General features: G+C 44.7%; 2 protein-coding genes across 2 annotated transcripts in view; one reads left to right on the top strand and one right to left on the bottom strand.

The window, feature by feature from the left end:
- The window catches only part of LOC119650616, a 403,920-nt gene that overhangs the window by 8,605 nt on the left and 378,695 nt on the right, over positions 1-16,620 (bottom strand). Inside the window, 5 exon segments of the mRNA XM_038053499.1 lie at positions 1,120-1,300; positions 1,368-1,499; positions 1,713-2,330; positions 2,392-2,534; positions 2,592-2,795. Coding sequence (XP_037909427.1) covers positions 1,120-1,300; positions 1,368-1,499; positions 1,713-2,330; positions 2,392-2,534; positions 2,592-2,795 — 1,278 coding nt within the window.
- The window catches only part of LOC119650615, a 112,436-nt gene continuing 106,847 nt past the window's right edge, over positions 11,032-16,620 (top strand). The window contains exon 1 of the mRNA XM_038053498.1: positions 11,032-11,667. Coding sequence (XP_037909426.1) covers positions 11,610-11,667 — 58 coding nt within the window. The 5' untranslated portion in view covers positions 11,032-11,609. The remainder of the gene's footprint in view (positions 11,668-16,620) is intronic.

The following is a 16,620-nucleotide window of genomic DNA, read 5'->3' on the forward strand; positions in this document are numbered from 1 at the left end:
TGTGTTCAGATATAGACATTTCTTACCTCAATAAAGAAATGTGCAAACTCAATAGATTAATCCTTCAACGAATTTTAACCCTACATACTGACAGCCTCCACAAACGTTTCTCGCTTACACAAAACAACCCAACAAACCCGAATCTTACCTCAAAAGATTTTCCTGCCCGAAAGGGATAATCATCCTGGCAAAACACTTCTTCCAAGCACATCATGGTACCGTGCACATTCGCGGTCAGGTTTTCAAAACCGTGGGACACCCAAGCAACTCTGTTCTCAACATTAGGTCGGGACTCAACGCTACCGGTTTGTTGCGTCTGCTCAAGAACGCAATGCCAAAGCTAAAGCCACCGTGGTTGACGTGCCCAGGGATCTCGAATCCTGAACGCATGTTCTAATTAGGACGGACGTTCTTCGGAAGCCGCTACAGCCAGGGCGCTTTCGAAGTTTTCGAGCGAGGTCGACATGGCTCGACAAAGCCCTTCGTCCAGAAAGAAAATACGACAGGGGCGCGACGCGTCCGTTTTGAGAGAGCCGTGCGTCTGATTCCTCGCTGAAACACCCCTTTGGTGTCAGCCGGGGGTGGAGTGTTGTGGCGGAGCGAACTTGCGGGTCAGACGCACGTAAATCTGAAATGTGGCGGCCATGACATCGAAAATTGTTTTTCGGTGTCAGTTGGAATTCAGCACAAGACTGGACGAGAGAGGTAACTCCCCTCTATTAATTTATAAAACTTTGATTGCATTACATAGACTAGGCATACAATGGGTAGGTAGTTAGGTATCAGTGGCCGCTCTGAGGAGCCTAATTAGCGCTGTGGTGCGCCGTTTTGATGCCAGAAACTTTTAAGACTGCTGTTATGAGAGCAGGGAGGCAGAGTCTAGCAGGCTCGGATCTTCAGAGCCAGCCCATAGCATTCACGAAGGAAAGCAGCTCTCCCACCCTGCACCTAGAAATCTCTCTGAGGTCCCCAAAGAATGGTTTACCCAGAGTCCGTAGCCTGACTCTAGTTAGAGCTGGGCAATCGCAGAGAAAATGCGTGAGGGTTTCCCTTCCTTCTCCGCAGCTTCCTGATTGTAATTTTCTCGAGGAATTTTAATTCGCTTAACAATACACTTACCCTCACATTGCTGAGTTGTTGTACCCGTTTTTGCATCTCTGTCGGTAAGTTTGGATCATCGACTGCAAGTTCGGCAAAAATTAAAGCATTTCGAACTGACGTAGGGTAAGTGAGATGGGTTGTGATGAGATCTACTTGGCAAATAGTATCTTCCTTGTAGACAATCATAGATACTATTTCACTAGGATAAAATGGATAAAATGCGGTTAATGGGTTGTACGAAAGGATTAATGTCTAGAGCTACTTACTTCATAATTATTTCAGACATTAGCTGATTGGCTCTGTCGTTCCATTCATTTTTGATGGGTTTCACACCGTATAGGGAGCACTGTATTGCTCCATATGGTTTTGACTTGAGAGTTTCGGAAATAACTCGAAATCTGTAAAAGGAGAGATTCGGAAGCGTAAGTTATAATAAAGAAATATTATTTAAAATAATTAACCCTGGCTTTTTTCTATTCGCTTATTGGTCCAGCAAATTCCGATATTTCGGGAACCACCTCTTCCCTTCTCTACACAACAAGTGGTTCCCGAAATATCGAAATTTGCAAGACCAATAAATACCAAGTCTGAAGAATGTTGATAAAACTTACCTTTGTTTTGGGACTTGAATCGAATTCCCAAAATCAACCAAGAACACTTTATAGAATTCCGAAGGAGATCCATTCAAAACTTCACCCCGATACCATGTCTGGTTTGCTCCATTGAAAACCAGATATATTTCTCCAGAATCAATATAATCTGGACTGGGCGCAAATTCCGCTTCCTCCGTGATACATTTATCCAAAGAATTCTCAATTGTTAGGAATTTTTGAACCTGGACGTAGAAATTCTCTGGATTCTTGATATGAGAAACATGGACTTTTTGTGCAGTTGCATTTTTTAGACCGAAGGACGTATTCGGCATGCTCAATATATTTCTATCTGTGGAGTTTATAGATTGTGTATCTTCTACGCTTGCCTTTTTATTTTTCGACTTCTTGTTTTTGCCTTTTTGTTGAGGCTGAACAGCTTTTCGAGGTGGGCTGGGAAATAATTTAGCTCTATTCGTCGAACTGGAGGCAATATTTGAATTATTACGTTGTGAAGATTGCGTAGATCTCTCCATGCTACTTGTATCGCCAAAATATGTGTGAATTCTTGGAGGTAAATCTTGGGAAACCACTTCAAGTGCATAAAGGTTGGGAAAATCGGTGGTCAGACCAACAAATCTGGAAGAAAAGGATTCAGTTATTTAATTCACTTTAAACGATGTAGGACACATGAGCTTACAAGAACGGATTGCTGTTCACGCCACTGAATTCAACATTGCATGGCGTCGACTCCAATATACTGTTGGTCCTTTCAACTATATTGCCGACTGTATAATTTGCAGGAGGTTGAGTCATTGTCCCTTCCAAAGTGTTCAAAATATCCTGGAAATAAACAATGATTACTAAATTGGTTTCAATTAACTGGTAAACTACAAATACCTCGAAGGCTTCTTGGCCCTTCTTCAATGCTGACTGAGATTGCTGAATTTTGGATAAAAATCTAGTTGCATGATCCTTCACTTGAAGCAAAACGTTGCGTTCGATACTTTGCAGGACTCCATGGAGATAAATGAAGTGACGAGATATATCGTCGATGGTTTCGGTGGCATACTCTTCATATCTTCTGGCAATGAATTTTGCATCCTGTGAATGGAGAAAAGATGTACAATCAATCATGGATGGTGTCGCACAAAAGAAAATCATTGAATAACATTCTCGAGCCTTCAGAGAACTCTTTCACTATGTGGTGGCCAAAGTGGGCGGACAACCAGTCGCTGACATATCTTTCTAAGATTTTGGAACAGGAAGAGAAGGAAATGGGACGGTAATTCTCGGCAAACGTACGATCGCCACTTTTGTGAATGGGGATGATGGGAGCCTCTTTCCACAAGCCGGAAAAATCATTCTCTTCGAGGCTTTTGTTGAAAATAAGAAACAGAGGAAGCGAAATGGGCTTACCAGTTCTGAATAAAAAGAGGTTTAGAAGACCATCGTGGCCAGGTCCGACATTGTCATCAAGTTTGCCAATGAGGTGCTCGACAAGGAGAGGAGTAAGAAGGGGAATGGTAGGCGATGCGGGGCAGGCTACTTCCATTAACGGGAGGGATTCGGCGGAAGGAGGGGGAATATAGACTGAGGAAAAGTAATGACAGAGTAAATCACAAGATAGTTGAGGAGTTAGCTGAGGAGACAGAAAATTTAATGGACGGAGAGGATAGCTGGGCAGGACAGCGGGAGTTGCGAATGTGGTATCAGATAGGTTTTGAGGTTTCCGCGGTTTAGGGATTCTTCTTCACTGTTCAAATATTCGTTTCTGAACTAACGTATTAAGGATTTGACCGAGGAACATAGAGATTTGAAAAAAGTAAGTCAGCATAGGTTCTAGAAGAGAGGAACTCCTTCTTCGCATGTTTTTTTAAGTTGTTTGTGGACTTCAGTGGTAAACGAGACAGGGTAAGAGCATAAGCACTTAGGAGTGGAGGGAATGTAACCGGGAAGAAAATCAAATAAAATGGTATAGAAAGTGTTAAGTACTTGGTCACACGTTGAAGGAGAGAGGAGGGAAACCTAGTTGATTACCGCCAGGGCTGAGTTGAGACCTTCGAAGTTCGCCTTACGAAACTGGAACTTGCTAGGCTTGCGCGCGACAGGAGAGTGGAGTTGGGATATCTGAGCATCGAACTCAAGAGCAGGATGATGGGCGTCAGGGGCAACATAACACGGGGCGTGAGGGAATTTGGAAAGGCAACGCACAGGAAGGTTAGATAGGACAAAATCAAGAGTGCGATCTAAGTGGTTTCTAGAAAGGTTTAGGTATTAGGGAGGGAGGGAAGGCCAGGAGAGCATGGGAAGATTAAAGTCGCCACAGAGGATGAAAGGACGAGAGGGAAGCAAAACGATTTGGACCTCTAATAATCTGTCGCAGAAATCCTCGTACAAAGAAGGCGGGCTGAGGCAGAGAAAATATACACACGATATGATAAAGGGGCATGCGTTTGGCGGAATGACTCGTATGATGACAGAATCGTAGGTGGAGGAGAAGGAGGAAAAGATGACTTCAGCACGGAGAAGAGACTTAACTGCACCTCCGCTGATTATCTTTCAAAGCGCAGCGCAGTCTCTGTCACAACAAAAGACAGACTAACCTTCAAGGAGCTCGGAATCTAAAATCTTGTCATCCAACCAAGTTTCAAAAATGCAGATGACGTGATGTTGGAATGTTAAGGCAGACAGTTTGAAATCCGACAGCTTGGTCCTTAGACCCCTTACATTTTCGTAACACAGTGTAAAGTTGTCAGAATCATTTAAGTTAGGCGAGGCAGGTGGGCGGGCTGGAAATTTTTACGAAGCTTAATCCTCTGATAAGGTTTGGCGAAGACCTCCTGTGGCCAAAAGGAAGATTGGACGATAGCATCGAAGTCGTGGGGATACGCCACTGTGAAGGAAGCTATCACTCGGTCAGGAGAGCCATCATTCGTCAGCTTCGCACATGAGAGAGGTGACAAAGTTGAGTTGCCTTTGCTTCTGATATAGGCCAGAATTTCATCGGATGTGGTGGAGTACGCTAGGCTAGACACCAACAGCTGTTTCGGCGGCAAGACGACGTTCAATTGGGGGCCGCTCGGGTGGCATGAGGTCGGAAAGGCCTGCCGTTCAGCGGTAGCGGGCGTCGATGATGCACAGAAGGAAGCGTGTGGTGGTGCTAATGCAGCGACAGTAGGACAATCGTCAGATGTGCTTAGCGCAGCCGATGCTGAGTAGCGAACATGTCCCTCGGATGGAGGACGATTTTTAAGTTGGCTAGCGGTCGTCATCGGGTTGATACTATCTTTTATAGACGCAGTGGAACAGTGCGTGGTAAATAGAGAATTAACCGACCGGAGCGATTTAGGTATGGTGCCAGTATTGTTGGCTGCAGTCGCCGGCAGGGTATAAGCAGAGCCAGTTAGCGGCGTCTCTGGAGTTGAGGCTACCGTGGTGCTCTATGAAGCAGCAGCAGCTTGAATCAACGCTAAAGTCGCCGTGTGTTGATGCAGTAGTTGAATTGAATAGCATTTTACGACAGCAGGCATTACAACGATAGGTAACGACCGGTGAAAAGTTGTACGCAATTTGAATTCAGATATTCTGATATTCTTTCGCCTTCACTGACATCAAGGCAGTGTTTATGGAAATAAAGGTTATCAATTAAGTTACATCGAGATCTTGGATGAAGGTCAAGTACGATAAAGGGTGGCCACTAAGAAGAAGAAGAAGTAGGCTTCTTTTGACTATAGATAAGCAGCTGCTTTCTGGGAAAATAATGGTTTTCGGCCCCCGGACAAACCATCAAGGGATCCTAATCAAGGCTTAATTGATCGATTCTGGTGAACTCAATCGTAAACAAAGGAAGGCTTCATTTGCACACAAGGCTATAGAGATCCATGAATAGCTCTTGTATTGTGTTTAAGAGCGAATTACTCTTAGCTCTGTAAAGTCAAGCGTGAATGCTCGGAACTTCGACTCTCTTCTCCTTTTCTTCGCCAACTTAACCTAACCTACGTGGTACTCTAACCTTTGGCTCTATTAAAATTGATAGATCATAGATGTTGCAAACAATTGGGATTTATTTAATATGATTGTCAAGGGTGAATTTCCAACTCCATCCTTAAAGGGTGTAAAGATATTATTCAGGAGGAAAGAGGAGGTTTCTCTTCGAAAAAAATAAAACCCCATGAAAACTCGCGGTAACAATTATCGTGCCTCAAAATGGTCTTTTTTTGATTGTATCATAATGAAATTTGAATTTCCAACCGAATTTCAGGGCATCGAGGGGACGGGGAAGATACGCAAGATGAAAAGGGAGATCCTGCTTGTCTAATATCGTTGAAGAATTGCTGCCTTTTATATTTTGATGATATAAAGGTTGGGTCTAAATGTAAGCTGTACCTCCGGAGGGACTAGTTAAGGTATGAAGAAGCAATGGTTCTTGCTCTTGAACACCATTGAAAAATCACAACGGTCAGCTCATCCTAAGAAATTATAGCGCTTCAATTGAAGGCTACTTTGATCTCATCCAGGCAAAGATTAGATTTGCCAACCCCACTCCTGGGGAGGGAGGGAATAAGGGGAGCATATAGGTAGAAGATAGGGTTTCCGATCTTTAGTCCTGTTAAAGAATTACAACAGTTGCCCCCATTTCATTTATTTATTTATTTATTATTAACCAACGATAAACAGAGTAAACTGCACTTAGTGCAGGAAGCAGAAGGAGGGGAAAACAAAAACCTTAACTTATGATTAAAACTACTGAAGGAAGATCAGTTTAAGGGGCCAAGCTGCTGGGACCTGCAGGGCTTGCAGGTGATGTCATTAGAGGCGGAGCAGTCCATCAAATCTGGGGAAAGTTTGAGAAGTATGCATAATTCCAGAAATGTTCTACGCTTTTGTAGCAAGGGGTCGTTCAAAAAGCAGAGACGAGAGGGGTAGTCCACATGAGGAAAGCTTTCCTTAAAGAAGTGATGAATTTACGTTGCACGTTTTCCAGGGCAAGACAATCACAGTTACGGCAGGGTGACCAGATCATAGAGCAGTACTCGAAGGTACTTCTCATGAGGGAATTGAAGACAGACAAGGAGGATGGAGTTAAAATCAGAGTAGGAGCGAAGATAAATCTCAACAATTTGCAGCTCGATTGGTGACTTCGACGCAGTAGGCGTCGAAGCCGAGCTTATTGTCAAAAGTGACTCCGAGGTCTTGAGGTTAGTTTTGATATAAGGAATGTCCGTCTAGAGAGTAGGAAAAGAAACTGGATGCGGATTTGCGCGAGTTGCACATAGAGTGACACATTTCGACGTTTAGCGCTAAACCATTGGTAGGAACATAGTGAATCAGAGTGTCTAGGTTTGGTTGAAGAGAGGCACAGTTCATAGACGACAATATGGTGAAAAACAGCTTAATGGAGGTCGTTGATAAAGAATAAAAATAATAAAGGGCTCAGAATAGAGTCCTGTGGGACGCCAGAGGAGGGGGGAAATGAACGGGATGTGCAGTCTCCAAAGGAGACGCGGTAGGATCGCTTGAAAAAGTAACAGACAAGCCATGAAACAAGTGATAAGGGAACGCTAAGAGAGGAGAAGTATCTTATGATTTACAATGTTGAAGGGCTTTAGCAAAGTCAGTGTAGATAGTATGCACTTCCTGCCGTGAATTTAGATATTTGGCCACAAAGTTGGTGAATCCGAGCTGGTTGCAGGCAGTGGATCTACCTTTAACAAAGCCATGTTGCTCTTTCACTATGAGCTGGCCAAAGTGGGCGGACAATCAATTGTTGACATCATCATCATCAACGGCGCCCCAACCGATATCCGGCCTAGGCCTGCCTTAATAAGGAACTCCAGACACCCCGGTTTTTGCCGAGGTCCTCCAATTCGAGTTACTGACATACATTTCCAATATTTTGGAACAAGAGAGGAGCGCAATGGGACGGTAATTTTCAGCAAGATTGCGATTCACTTTTGTAAATGGGAATAATGGCTTTTTTCCACAGGCTAGAAAAATTGTTCTCTTTGGGGCTCTTGTTGAAAATAATGGAGAGAGAAAGAGAAATGGGTTGACCAGTTTTAAGCAACAAGCGGGTTGGAGGACCTTCGTAACCAAGGCCGACATTTGAGGCAGGGTGGTAAACAGGAGAATGATAGGAGATACGGAACAGGTTGCATCCACTAACAACACGGAAAAGGAACATAGACTGAAGAAAAGTAGCCGCAGAGTAAATCACAAGATAGTTGGGAGGAGTTAACAGAGAGGCCAAAGAATTTAATGGAAGAAGGAGATCCCTGGGCGGGACTCCGGGAGTTCCGAATGTGGGACCAGAATGGTTTGAGGCTTCCATACTCCAGTGAGTTTTAAACACTGCCAGATATTCCTTTCTAGACTTAAATATTAAGAATTTGACCGAGGAACGCAGAGTTTGGAAAACAAACGAAAGCAGCAGAAGCAGAGGACAGGAACTTCTTCCTAGTAATGAATTTTTGATTAAGTTTTTTGGTGGACTTAGATAGGGTAAGAGCGCAACTTAGGGACGTAACAGGGACGATGATCTGATAAAATGGTATAGAAAGTATTGGGTGCTTGTTCACACGTCAATGGAGAGAAGTGGAGCCCAGTTGATTGTCGCCAGGGCTGAGTCAAGACCTTCGAAATTTGCCTTACAAAAGATGAACTTTGCTGGCTTGCGCACAACAGGGGGTGGAGTCGTGTGATCTGGCATCAAACTTGAGAGCAGAATAACAAGCGTCAGGTGCAATGTAAGCGAGGACATGAGAAAATTGGGAAAGGCAATGCAACGAACAATACCGAATCGCACTAGCCAAACGGAAACAATAAAAATAGGACACTATAACTTTGAGACCGTTGATAATTTCTCCTATCTGGGGTCGAAAATCACAACCGATAACAACTACGATGATGAAATCCGCGCACGGTTGCTGGTTGCCAACAGAGCCTATTTCAGCTTACAAAAACTGTTCCGCTCGAAACGTCTCACCATAGGGCCAAAGTTCTTACTGTACAGGACAATAATCTTGCCAGTCCCCATTTATTCCTCGGAGACTTGGATTCTTAGCAAGAAAAATTTCGAATCCTTTGTCGCGTTCGAGAGAAGAATTCTCCGAAGAATTTTTGGCCCCCTACATGAGGATCAACGAATCCGTAGCCTACATAACCACGAAATCTATGAGCGATACCACAACTGTTTGGTTGTGGATAAAATCCAGCTCAACAAGTTGCGGTGGGACGGTCACTTAATCCGTATGGATGAGGATAATCCAGGCCCGAAAGTCTATAAGGGCGTTATCTATGGTAGAAAAAGAAAACGAAGCAGACCCTGCCTGAGATGGAACAATGGCGTAGGTCAGGATGCCAGATAGCTTTTAGGGATATCGAATTGGTGGACCTCAGAGCAAAATGGGGATGTCTGGAGTTCCTTATTAAGGCAGGCCTAGACCGGATACCGGTTGTCGCGCCGTTGATGATGATGATGATGAGATCCGCCTATGCGTCCCTAGTCTTTGTTTTGGTCCTCCATCATTTGTATCCACCTTAATTTTAAACAGATGTTTTGTTGATGACGTGGCGTGTTGTTGCCTCTTGTCACTCTTCGCTTTCTTTTTTTGAACCTTGGAAAGTACCTGTGTGAAGTTTCTTTCAGATGCCCCTTTCCCCTTTCGTTTTTTTTCCAGTTCACTCTGCAACGTGCTGTCGGCGATCCGTTTAGCGCTTGCGGAGTTCCCAGCAGGAGGCGCGGCTGTTTCTGCTTTCCGAGCATTTTCTCTTACTCTCCATGTCCGTCTGTAGTACGAAATTCTGTCCAGGAGCCCCTCCAGCCCCATCAGCCCGTTTTTCACCACTTTGCTGACGTTTTTTGGAGGAACGTCGCAGATGATGCACGTTTCTTAATAAGCCTTTCTTCTTCAGGTTTCGCTAGAGTAGTCAACAGCGCTCCCACTCGGTTTATATTCGAAACCATCAGTTTCAGTTTCAGCAGTTTCCATTGTGCCTCTTTCCGCCACAACAGCACTGCGTGGTACTCTCTGGATTACCTTCTCCGTCGCAGGTGCTGCATCGCTTTGCAAATCTTCTATTCAGTTTGCGCATCCCGATGTCTAGTCGGGCATTTTCGCCCTTGCTGGGTCCTTCGCTGGGCGCTGGGGCGAGCGACGCATTTTCGTGCTGCGTATAAAGTGCGCGAATGAAGTGCTCTAACACACTTCAAGGCCCTGATCCAATATGGATTGGATTATTATGTATAAACGCAGAAAACTCATTCTTCAATCCCACTCGTTCGTATTGTTTGTATTCGCCATTTAAGTTTTTTACTAGCGCATCGTGTACAATTGAGCGGGTCGCAATAGGCAGAAACGAGTATACTCTCGGGGACAAAGCCACTACCCTAGCTCCCTGAAGCCTAACCTACGATTATCTGATCCTGGAACTCACGGACAGATGAGCACTCGTTCAACGAGACGCGACCTACTAATACCGGTTCAATGCACACTACCCGACCAGGATTCTGAAGGGGCTGGCTCCTGATACACGCCACAACTACCACCTTGGAAGAGCTAGGCTCACATCACCCCGTCAACGGCTCCCAATGTGTCCCGGCATGTATCGGTCATTAGCAGTTCGCTCTTCACCGAGAAACCTTCTCGACCTAGGACACAGGGATTGTGCCAGCTAGAGGTTCAGAACTACTTGTTCGGGCACCTCGGGGACGCCACTCCCCGTATTGTAAGCGTCCCCCACCCCGATGTTATCCCTATTTGAAGAGGAGTCATCTTAAAGGTTTTGTTTCTTTTGCGTTGCTGTATAGGAGGTTGTGGAGTTGTCTAATGAGAGAGAGGCGAATACTAGAGATAGCTCTTCGGCAACTAGAATTCTGCAGAAATACTACAAAAGCGTATTCACAGCAGAGGATTCAAATTGGAAGCCAGTGAAAACCCTTGAAATATTTTGTTGTAAATAAAAACATTCAACTCGATTAATTCTCGACCTCAACATTAAGCTCAATTACATCGAATCCACCCATCTACAAACGGTATAGAGTGCTAGCAAGCCTGGGTCGTTAGCGTGCCTACAATTGTGAGGTTTTCGCTCCAAGCATAAATACAAGAAAAAAAGCAACAACCCTGTCCGCCATCCATACGTCTTTTCGCTGGTAGGATGTATGTGCTCGCTCGTCTGAGCGTAGTACACTCATATAGTAAACTGGTAACCAAAAGAAAGACAGTAGAGTTTAATATCCAACTATTCACGTACTTTCAAGATATCTTGTCTGAGATGGTGCCTTGAAGAGTACGCGCACATTATTGAAAGCATTGCATGAACTTTTCTATTCAGTATTCATTTGGAAGCCATTCGGAGATTTTCTGTGTCACTCGAATCACCTTCCGTCATCAGTTAAGATAGTAAGATTACTGGATATAGCGAAAAGATATAAGTATCTTCTACTTCTGATCTCAAGCTTCGACACTCTCCACTTTTAAGACGGTGGGATCTGCGGTCGGTCAGCAACTTGTTGCTGATTTTGAGCTAAGCCTAATAGTAAGCTGCGTTTCGTTATTGAGATCGGTGCTCAATGCAAACGGTTTTATGTAGTGCTGTAGTGAAAAGGCAAGCCCGACCCCCTTTATCTTAAGATAATTACTTGCGTTGTTTTAAGTAGTTAGAAAGTTTTACTTTTGTGATTCAATAATTTCAACTATTTCCACATACTCGGGATCACGGCAAGTGCTAGTGCAGATAGAAATTTTGTTCAAGTATTTCCTTGTTGAAATTGTGCTTTGTGGCCAACCTTTGCTGGAAAACCGTGCGTGTCCGTGGAATTTTCATTGCAGACAGTGAAAATACGATAGAGTTTACTATCCAGCGACGAATATCTTGGAAATTTATATTACATAAACCGTCCAAGCAGCCAGCATGGTCAATAAAGTAGCGCTGCTCACTCTCATCATCTGTGGATATCTTTTGATAACAGGTTAGAATTTTGGATTTTTTTTTAGATAATACGTAACGACTTCGTACTATCAATTATTTTCGAATTTATGAAGAAACGGTTTTGGCAGACCTAAGGACTACTTTAGTAGTTTCTTGTCTTGGTTACACCTTTACTAACCCCAAGATAGTTAGCTATTTACTACCTGAACATCTTAACTGCAAGCTTACTCACTAAGTATCTTTTATCGATAGTAAAATTCACAACGAATTGTTAAAAATCGAGAATAAGTTCAATACACTTTAGAGTGATGTTACATGGTCCATTTAGGTCATCCGGAGGCTAGTAGGTAACGTGCACAGCGCTAATAATGCATTCAGTCTCAGTCTGTGCGGTGCAAAATGCAATAGCCCCTGTTGAGGCTAGAAATACATGTAATACTGGCTTCCAAGAGACTGCATAAGATGTGATTAATAGTTGGCATAGTTGTGTAACCAAACGACGACTAGGACTGGCTTTATATCTGCAATAACAACAACCAACTTAAGAGTGCAAGTATATGTGCATAAACATTTTCGTTGGCGATGCATTACTAAAAGTGCAACTGGTGTATGTTGGCAGAGACTAAAATCTTCAAGGAAACTGCCAGATATACCATAAATATTGCTGAAACTTTGAGGAACCGCTAGGATAGAAGACCGAAAGTGGAGGAAGTAAGGTGCAGTTTTCAGAGTATGGGAACTCTTGTCTTTACCTATTTGGAACAAATCACGACTTCAATGGAAATCGACTCTGTACTATTCACGATGGTTTTTTTCACTTCAAGACAATCGTGGTGAAGGCAAGAATCAATATGAGTCTTGGGCGGAGGATCCCGATTCAAAGAAGGGGATCAATCGTCGAAATAAGATGGCAATTCATATACAAAAAATCGACATCCAATGCTCAATGCCACTGAGTGCAGTGCAGATTAACAAAAATGTTTGGAAGCATATTCTAATCAGACCCCGAACGAATTCTAGTGCTTCCTCTTCAGAAGCGAGATCGGCCATAGACCCCATCTGGATGGAGTCGCGAGGCTCTCAAAGCACCATCCCGGTCCGTCTTTCGGTGATTTCCCATCGTTTTCGATGATCAATCCAATCTTGGCTAGCGACTTCTCGTCAATGCAAATTACATACCATGAAAGACGTCTCTTTTACAATTTTTCCACGATCGATGCAACCCCATATCGATCGCGGATATAAACACCGCCACTGGTCCAACGCAACATCTTTATTTCCAATACCGCGAGGCGCCGTTCATTGTCTTTTAAAGTCGGCAGGCACTCACCATAGAGAGCGACACGGTGGACGACAGTATGGTAAATTTTGGATTAAAAACGTTCATTGATGTGTCAATCACAAAGAACGCTAGTTGTGGGACACCATTCAATTTTATAATGCACTTCACCCTTTGGCTGATAGTATCGATCCGTGTTACAGAAGGCGATCATTCCACTTTTGCATAAATTATTCCACATCAGCTTTGCAAGGAAACGGTAGAGAAATATCATCTATATAGAACAGTCTACAGGACGCTGGACTTTAGATGTCCCTTGTGATGGTATTCACTACAAAGTCAAAGAAAAATAGCGAGAGAACGCCTCCTTGATGAACATCGACAAAGACATGAAGCGGCTTTTATATGCCTACCATACACTAGGAACTTTACTATTCGGATTACAACAGTAGAACAATTTAACCCAGCGGGCGAACTCCTCTGGCACTAAGTGAGACGGAGCATACTAGGAGCCGAGGAGTTGGTACTAATTCATAGCTGAGTATCCACCAGGCTTCAAGGAAACAATTTTCCGGATTCCTCCAAAAGGAGACTTTACGCCTGACTTCAAAAGCCGGCTGCAAAAGCGAGGATTCCTGGTCACCTCAACCAGTAGACGTTACTGAGGACTCGGGTACAATTTGCTAAGGACAAAAAAAAGAACCGAAAAGAGTGGCGTATATAGGATTTACCATTCAAACTATGGCATGGTCTAGATAGGACAGACTAAACGACGAGTCCACAACATGGTATTTTTTTTTTTTTTTTTTGGGAGTGGGGTGGGTGAATGTGTTTCCGCACAGAGTGTTGGACTCCCACAACAGCACGCTGGCGGACTACCAACTAAACACCTCCCTGTCATCAGAGAACTAGCCTGGAACCGTTTGACACATTACTTCGGGCTAGCCCTCCCGCTTTCCCGGCGTTGGGAGCCTTCAAGTCAGAGAATTCCTTTCACCAACGAGAGGGGAGGGGAGGAAGGGAGTAGTTGTTAGTTCAGGGAACCCCTTACCATCCGATCCTTCCGCCGGTCGAGTTTAATCTTCTTCGTAATAAGAAGAGCCCGAACATAATGCGCAATGCGATTCCAGCTACCAGCGCTCTTCAGCATCTCTTGCACAATATTGTCTGGAGAGAGCTCCCCTGCGTCTGCATAAAGCTGGTGGCAGAGGCCGTTCCACCTTTCACAAGAGAAAAAGATGTGTTCAGCGTCATCCGCCACTCCATTGCAGAACACACAATCAGGAGATCGTGCCTTCCCAATCCTGTGCAGATAAGACTGAAAACCTCCATGCCCACTTAGAAGTTGGGTAAGGAAGTAATCAATCTCATCGTGCGTTCTGTTCAACCATCGGTCTAATTTGTCGATGAGCCGCGCAGTCCACTTGCCCCTTGGCTGATTTTGCCAAGAAAGTTGCGACTCGTTAAGGGTGCGTTGACGTTCTTCACGGGCAACTACCTCTCTTAAGTTCTCGCCCTTACGGCGATAGATAGCTTTGCGCTCCTTGGCAAGGAGGGCAACGGGAATCACTCCCGCAATCACTATCACAGCCGGTTCGGAGACGGTGCGATAAGCAGACGTCACTCGCAAAGCTCCACGCCTCTGCACTTGAGCGAGGCGTTTACGATGCACCTCCTTGTCAAGGGCATCAGCCTATACCTCCGCACCATAGAGAAGAACGGACTGCGTTGCTCCCATGAGGAGACGCCCCCTAGTTGATATAGGGCCCCCGACATTCGCCATTAGCCGACTCCAGGCCGCGACTCCAGCTGGAGCCCTGTCCACTGCTGCTTTGATTTGCTCGAAGAAGCTCATCTTCGAGTCGAGCATTAAACCAAGGTATTTAATCGCTGGTTTTGACTCTATAGTCAACTCGCCGATCGATAAGGGACGCAGGGTCGGGATTCTCCTTCTGGTCAGGATGACTACTTCGGTTTTTTCCAGCGCAAGGTTAAAACCGTGAGCAGTCATCCATCCACTTACCCGTCGTATCAATATGCCAAGTCTGCTTTGCGCCTGTTCAATAGTGCGCCCGGCAACAAGTGCCGCAACGTCGTCTGCATAACCGACCAGGCGCGAATCTTCGGGTATATCGAGTCTCAGCAGACTATCGTAGGAAGCGTTCCAGAGGTCCGGCCCTAGGATGGATCCCTGTGCTACTCCCGACGTGATTTCCATCCTCCTCTGGCCCTCTAGCGTTTCATAGAGCAGGGAGCGGTCTTTCAGATAATCCCTCAATATCCGCAAGAGATAGCTTGGCACGTAAAAGGAGTTCTCTAGTGTGCCTAGCATATCTGTCCATCTTACGGAATTGAAGGCATTTCTGACATCAAGCGTTATGAGGAGCACTATCCGTAGAGATCGGAGCATCCACTGTAGATTTCCCTGTTCTAAACCCGAACTGTCTTGCGGATAAGTCCCCGGCAGAACGGATCGCTTCAGCAAGTCTACCCCTGATGAGCTTCTAGAGCACTTTTCCGGCCGTGTCAAGCATACACAGCGATCGGTATGCTCCGGGTCTCCTTTACCCTTACTGATCAACGCGAGTCTGGCCACTTTCCAGCGACAAGGAAAAATGTCCTCCTTCAAGCAAGCGTTCAAGACGTCAAGCAGCAATTCTGGCCGTTGGCGGAACTCCAGTTTGTGAACTTCCGTGGGGAAGCCGTCAGGGCCTGGCATGGCCTCGGTAATGGAACATATAAAAGAGGCATAGCAGCGAGACGAGTCGACCCCGCTTGTGAACGGGACAAAGGCTGAAGAAAAAGAAGAAGATGATCAGCGAAAAAGGATAACAACCTACACTTAAAGTCAGCAGAAGCCATACATATAGTAGAACAAAGATACCATTTGACATCGAATAACAACGAGATCATAAAAGAAATAAACGACGTCAAAAAGCTAGATCCGGGAATAATATCGTTGGACGCAGAGTAGTCTATCTAACCCGTAGAAAGTTCGAAAAAGATACATAAATCGAGGTAGGTTCTAGGTTGTTGTTGTAGGAAAGGAGTTCAAGAGAAGATAGGCGGGAGGGATAGTTCTCACAGAGAAGGTCGTTGGTAAAGAATAAAAATAATAGGAGTTCCAAAATAAAAACTTGTGGGACGACAAGGGAGGAGGATAACGAGTGGGGTGTGCAGCCATCAAGACACTCGCCAGGATCGGTTGGAAAAGTAAGAGTCAAGTTATTTTACAATTGAAATGGGAAAGCTAAACGAGATGATTTTTGCTAGGCCAGATAGCCCATACGCCCAGAACATCATTGGCCCATATCAAAGAGGCTTCACTCCAGGCAAATCAGCAACAGATCAGATTTCCTCTGTGCGGCAAGGGATGGAAAAACTGTTGTAATATGGACATCAGTTGCATCCTCTATTCATCGACTTTAAAGCCGCCTATGATAGCAGTAAAATTGTACACGGCCATGAGAGAATTCGGTATCCCAACGAAATTGATAAGATTGACTAGGCTGACCCTGACCAATTTGCGAGGCCAGATAGAAGCAACAGGATCACTCTCAAGACCATTCGACATCAACAACGGTCTACAACAATCATGCGTCCTCTTTAACCTGGCCCTCGAAAAAGTGATCCGTGATGCTAAGGTAAATGCAAGAGGTACCATTCTCTTTAAGTCCACCCAACTACTGGTCTATGCTGACGATATCGACATCA

The sequence above is a fragment of the Hermetia illucens genome, chromosome 3, assembly GCF_905115235.1.
Source record: "Hermetia illucens chromosome 3, iHerIll2.2.curated.20191125, whole genome shotgun sequence".
Classification (NCBI taxonomy): domain Eukaryota; kingdom Metazoa; phylum Arthropoda; class Insecta; order Diptera; family Stratiomyidae; genus Hermetia; species Hermetia illucens.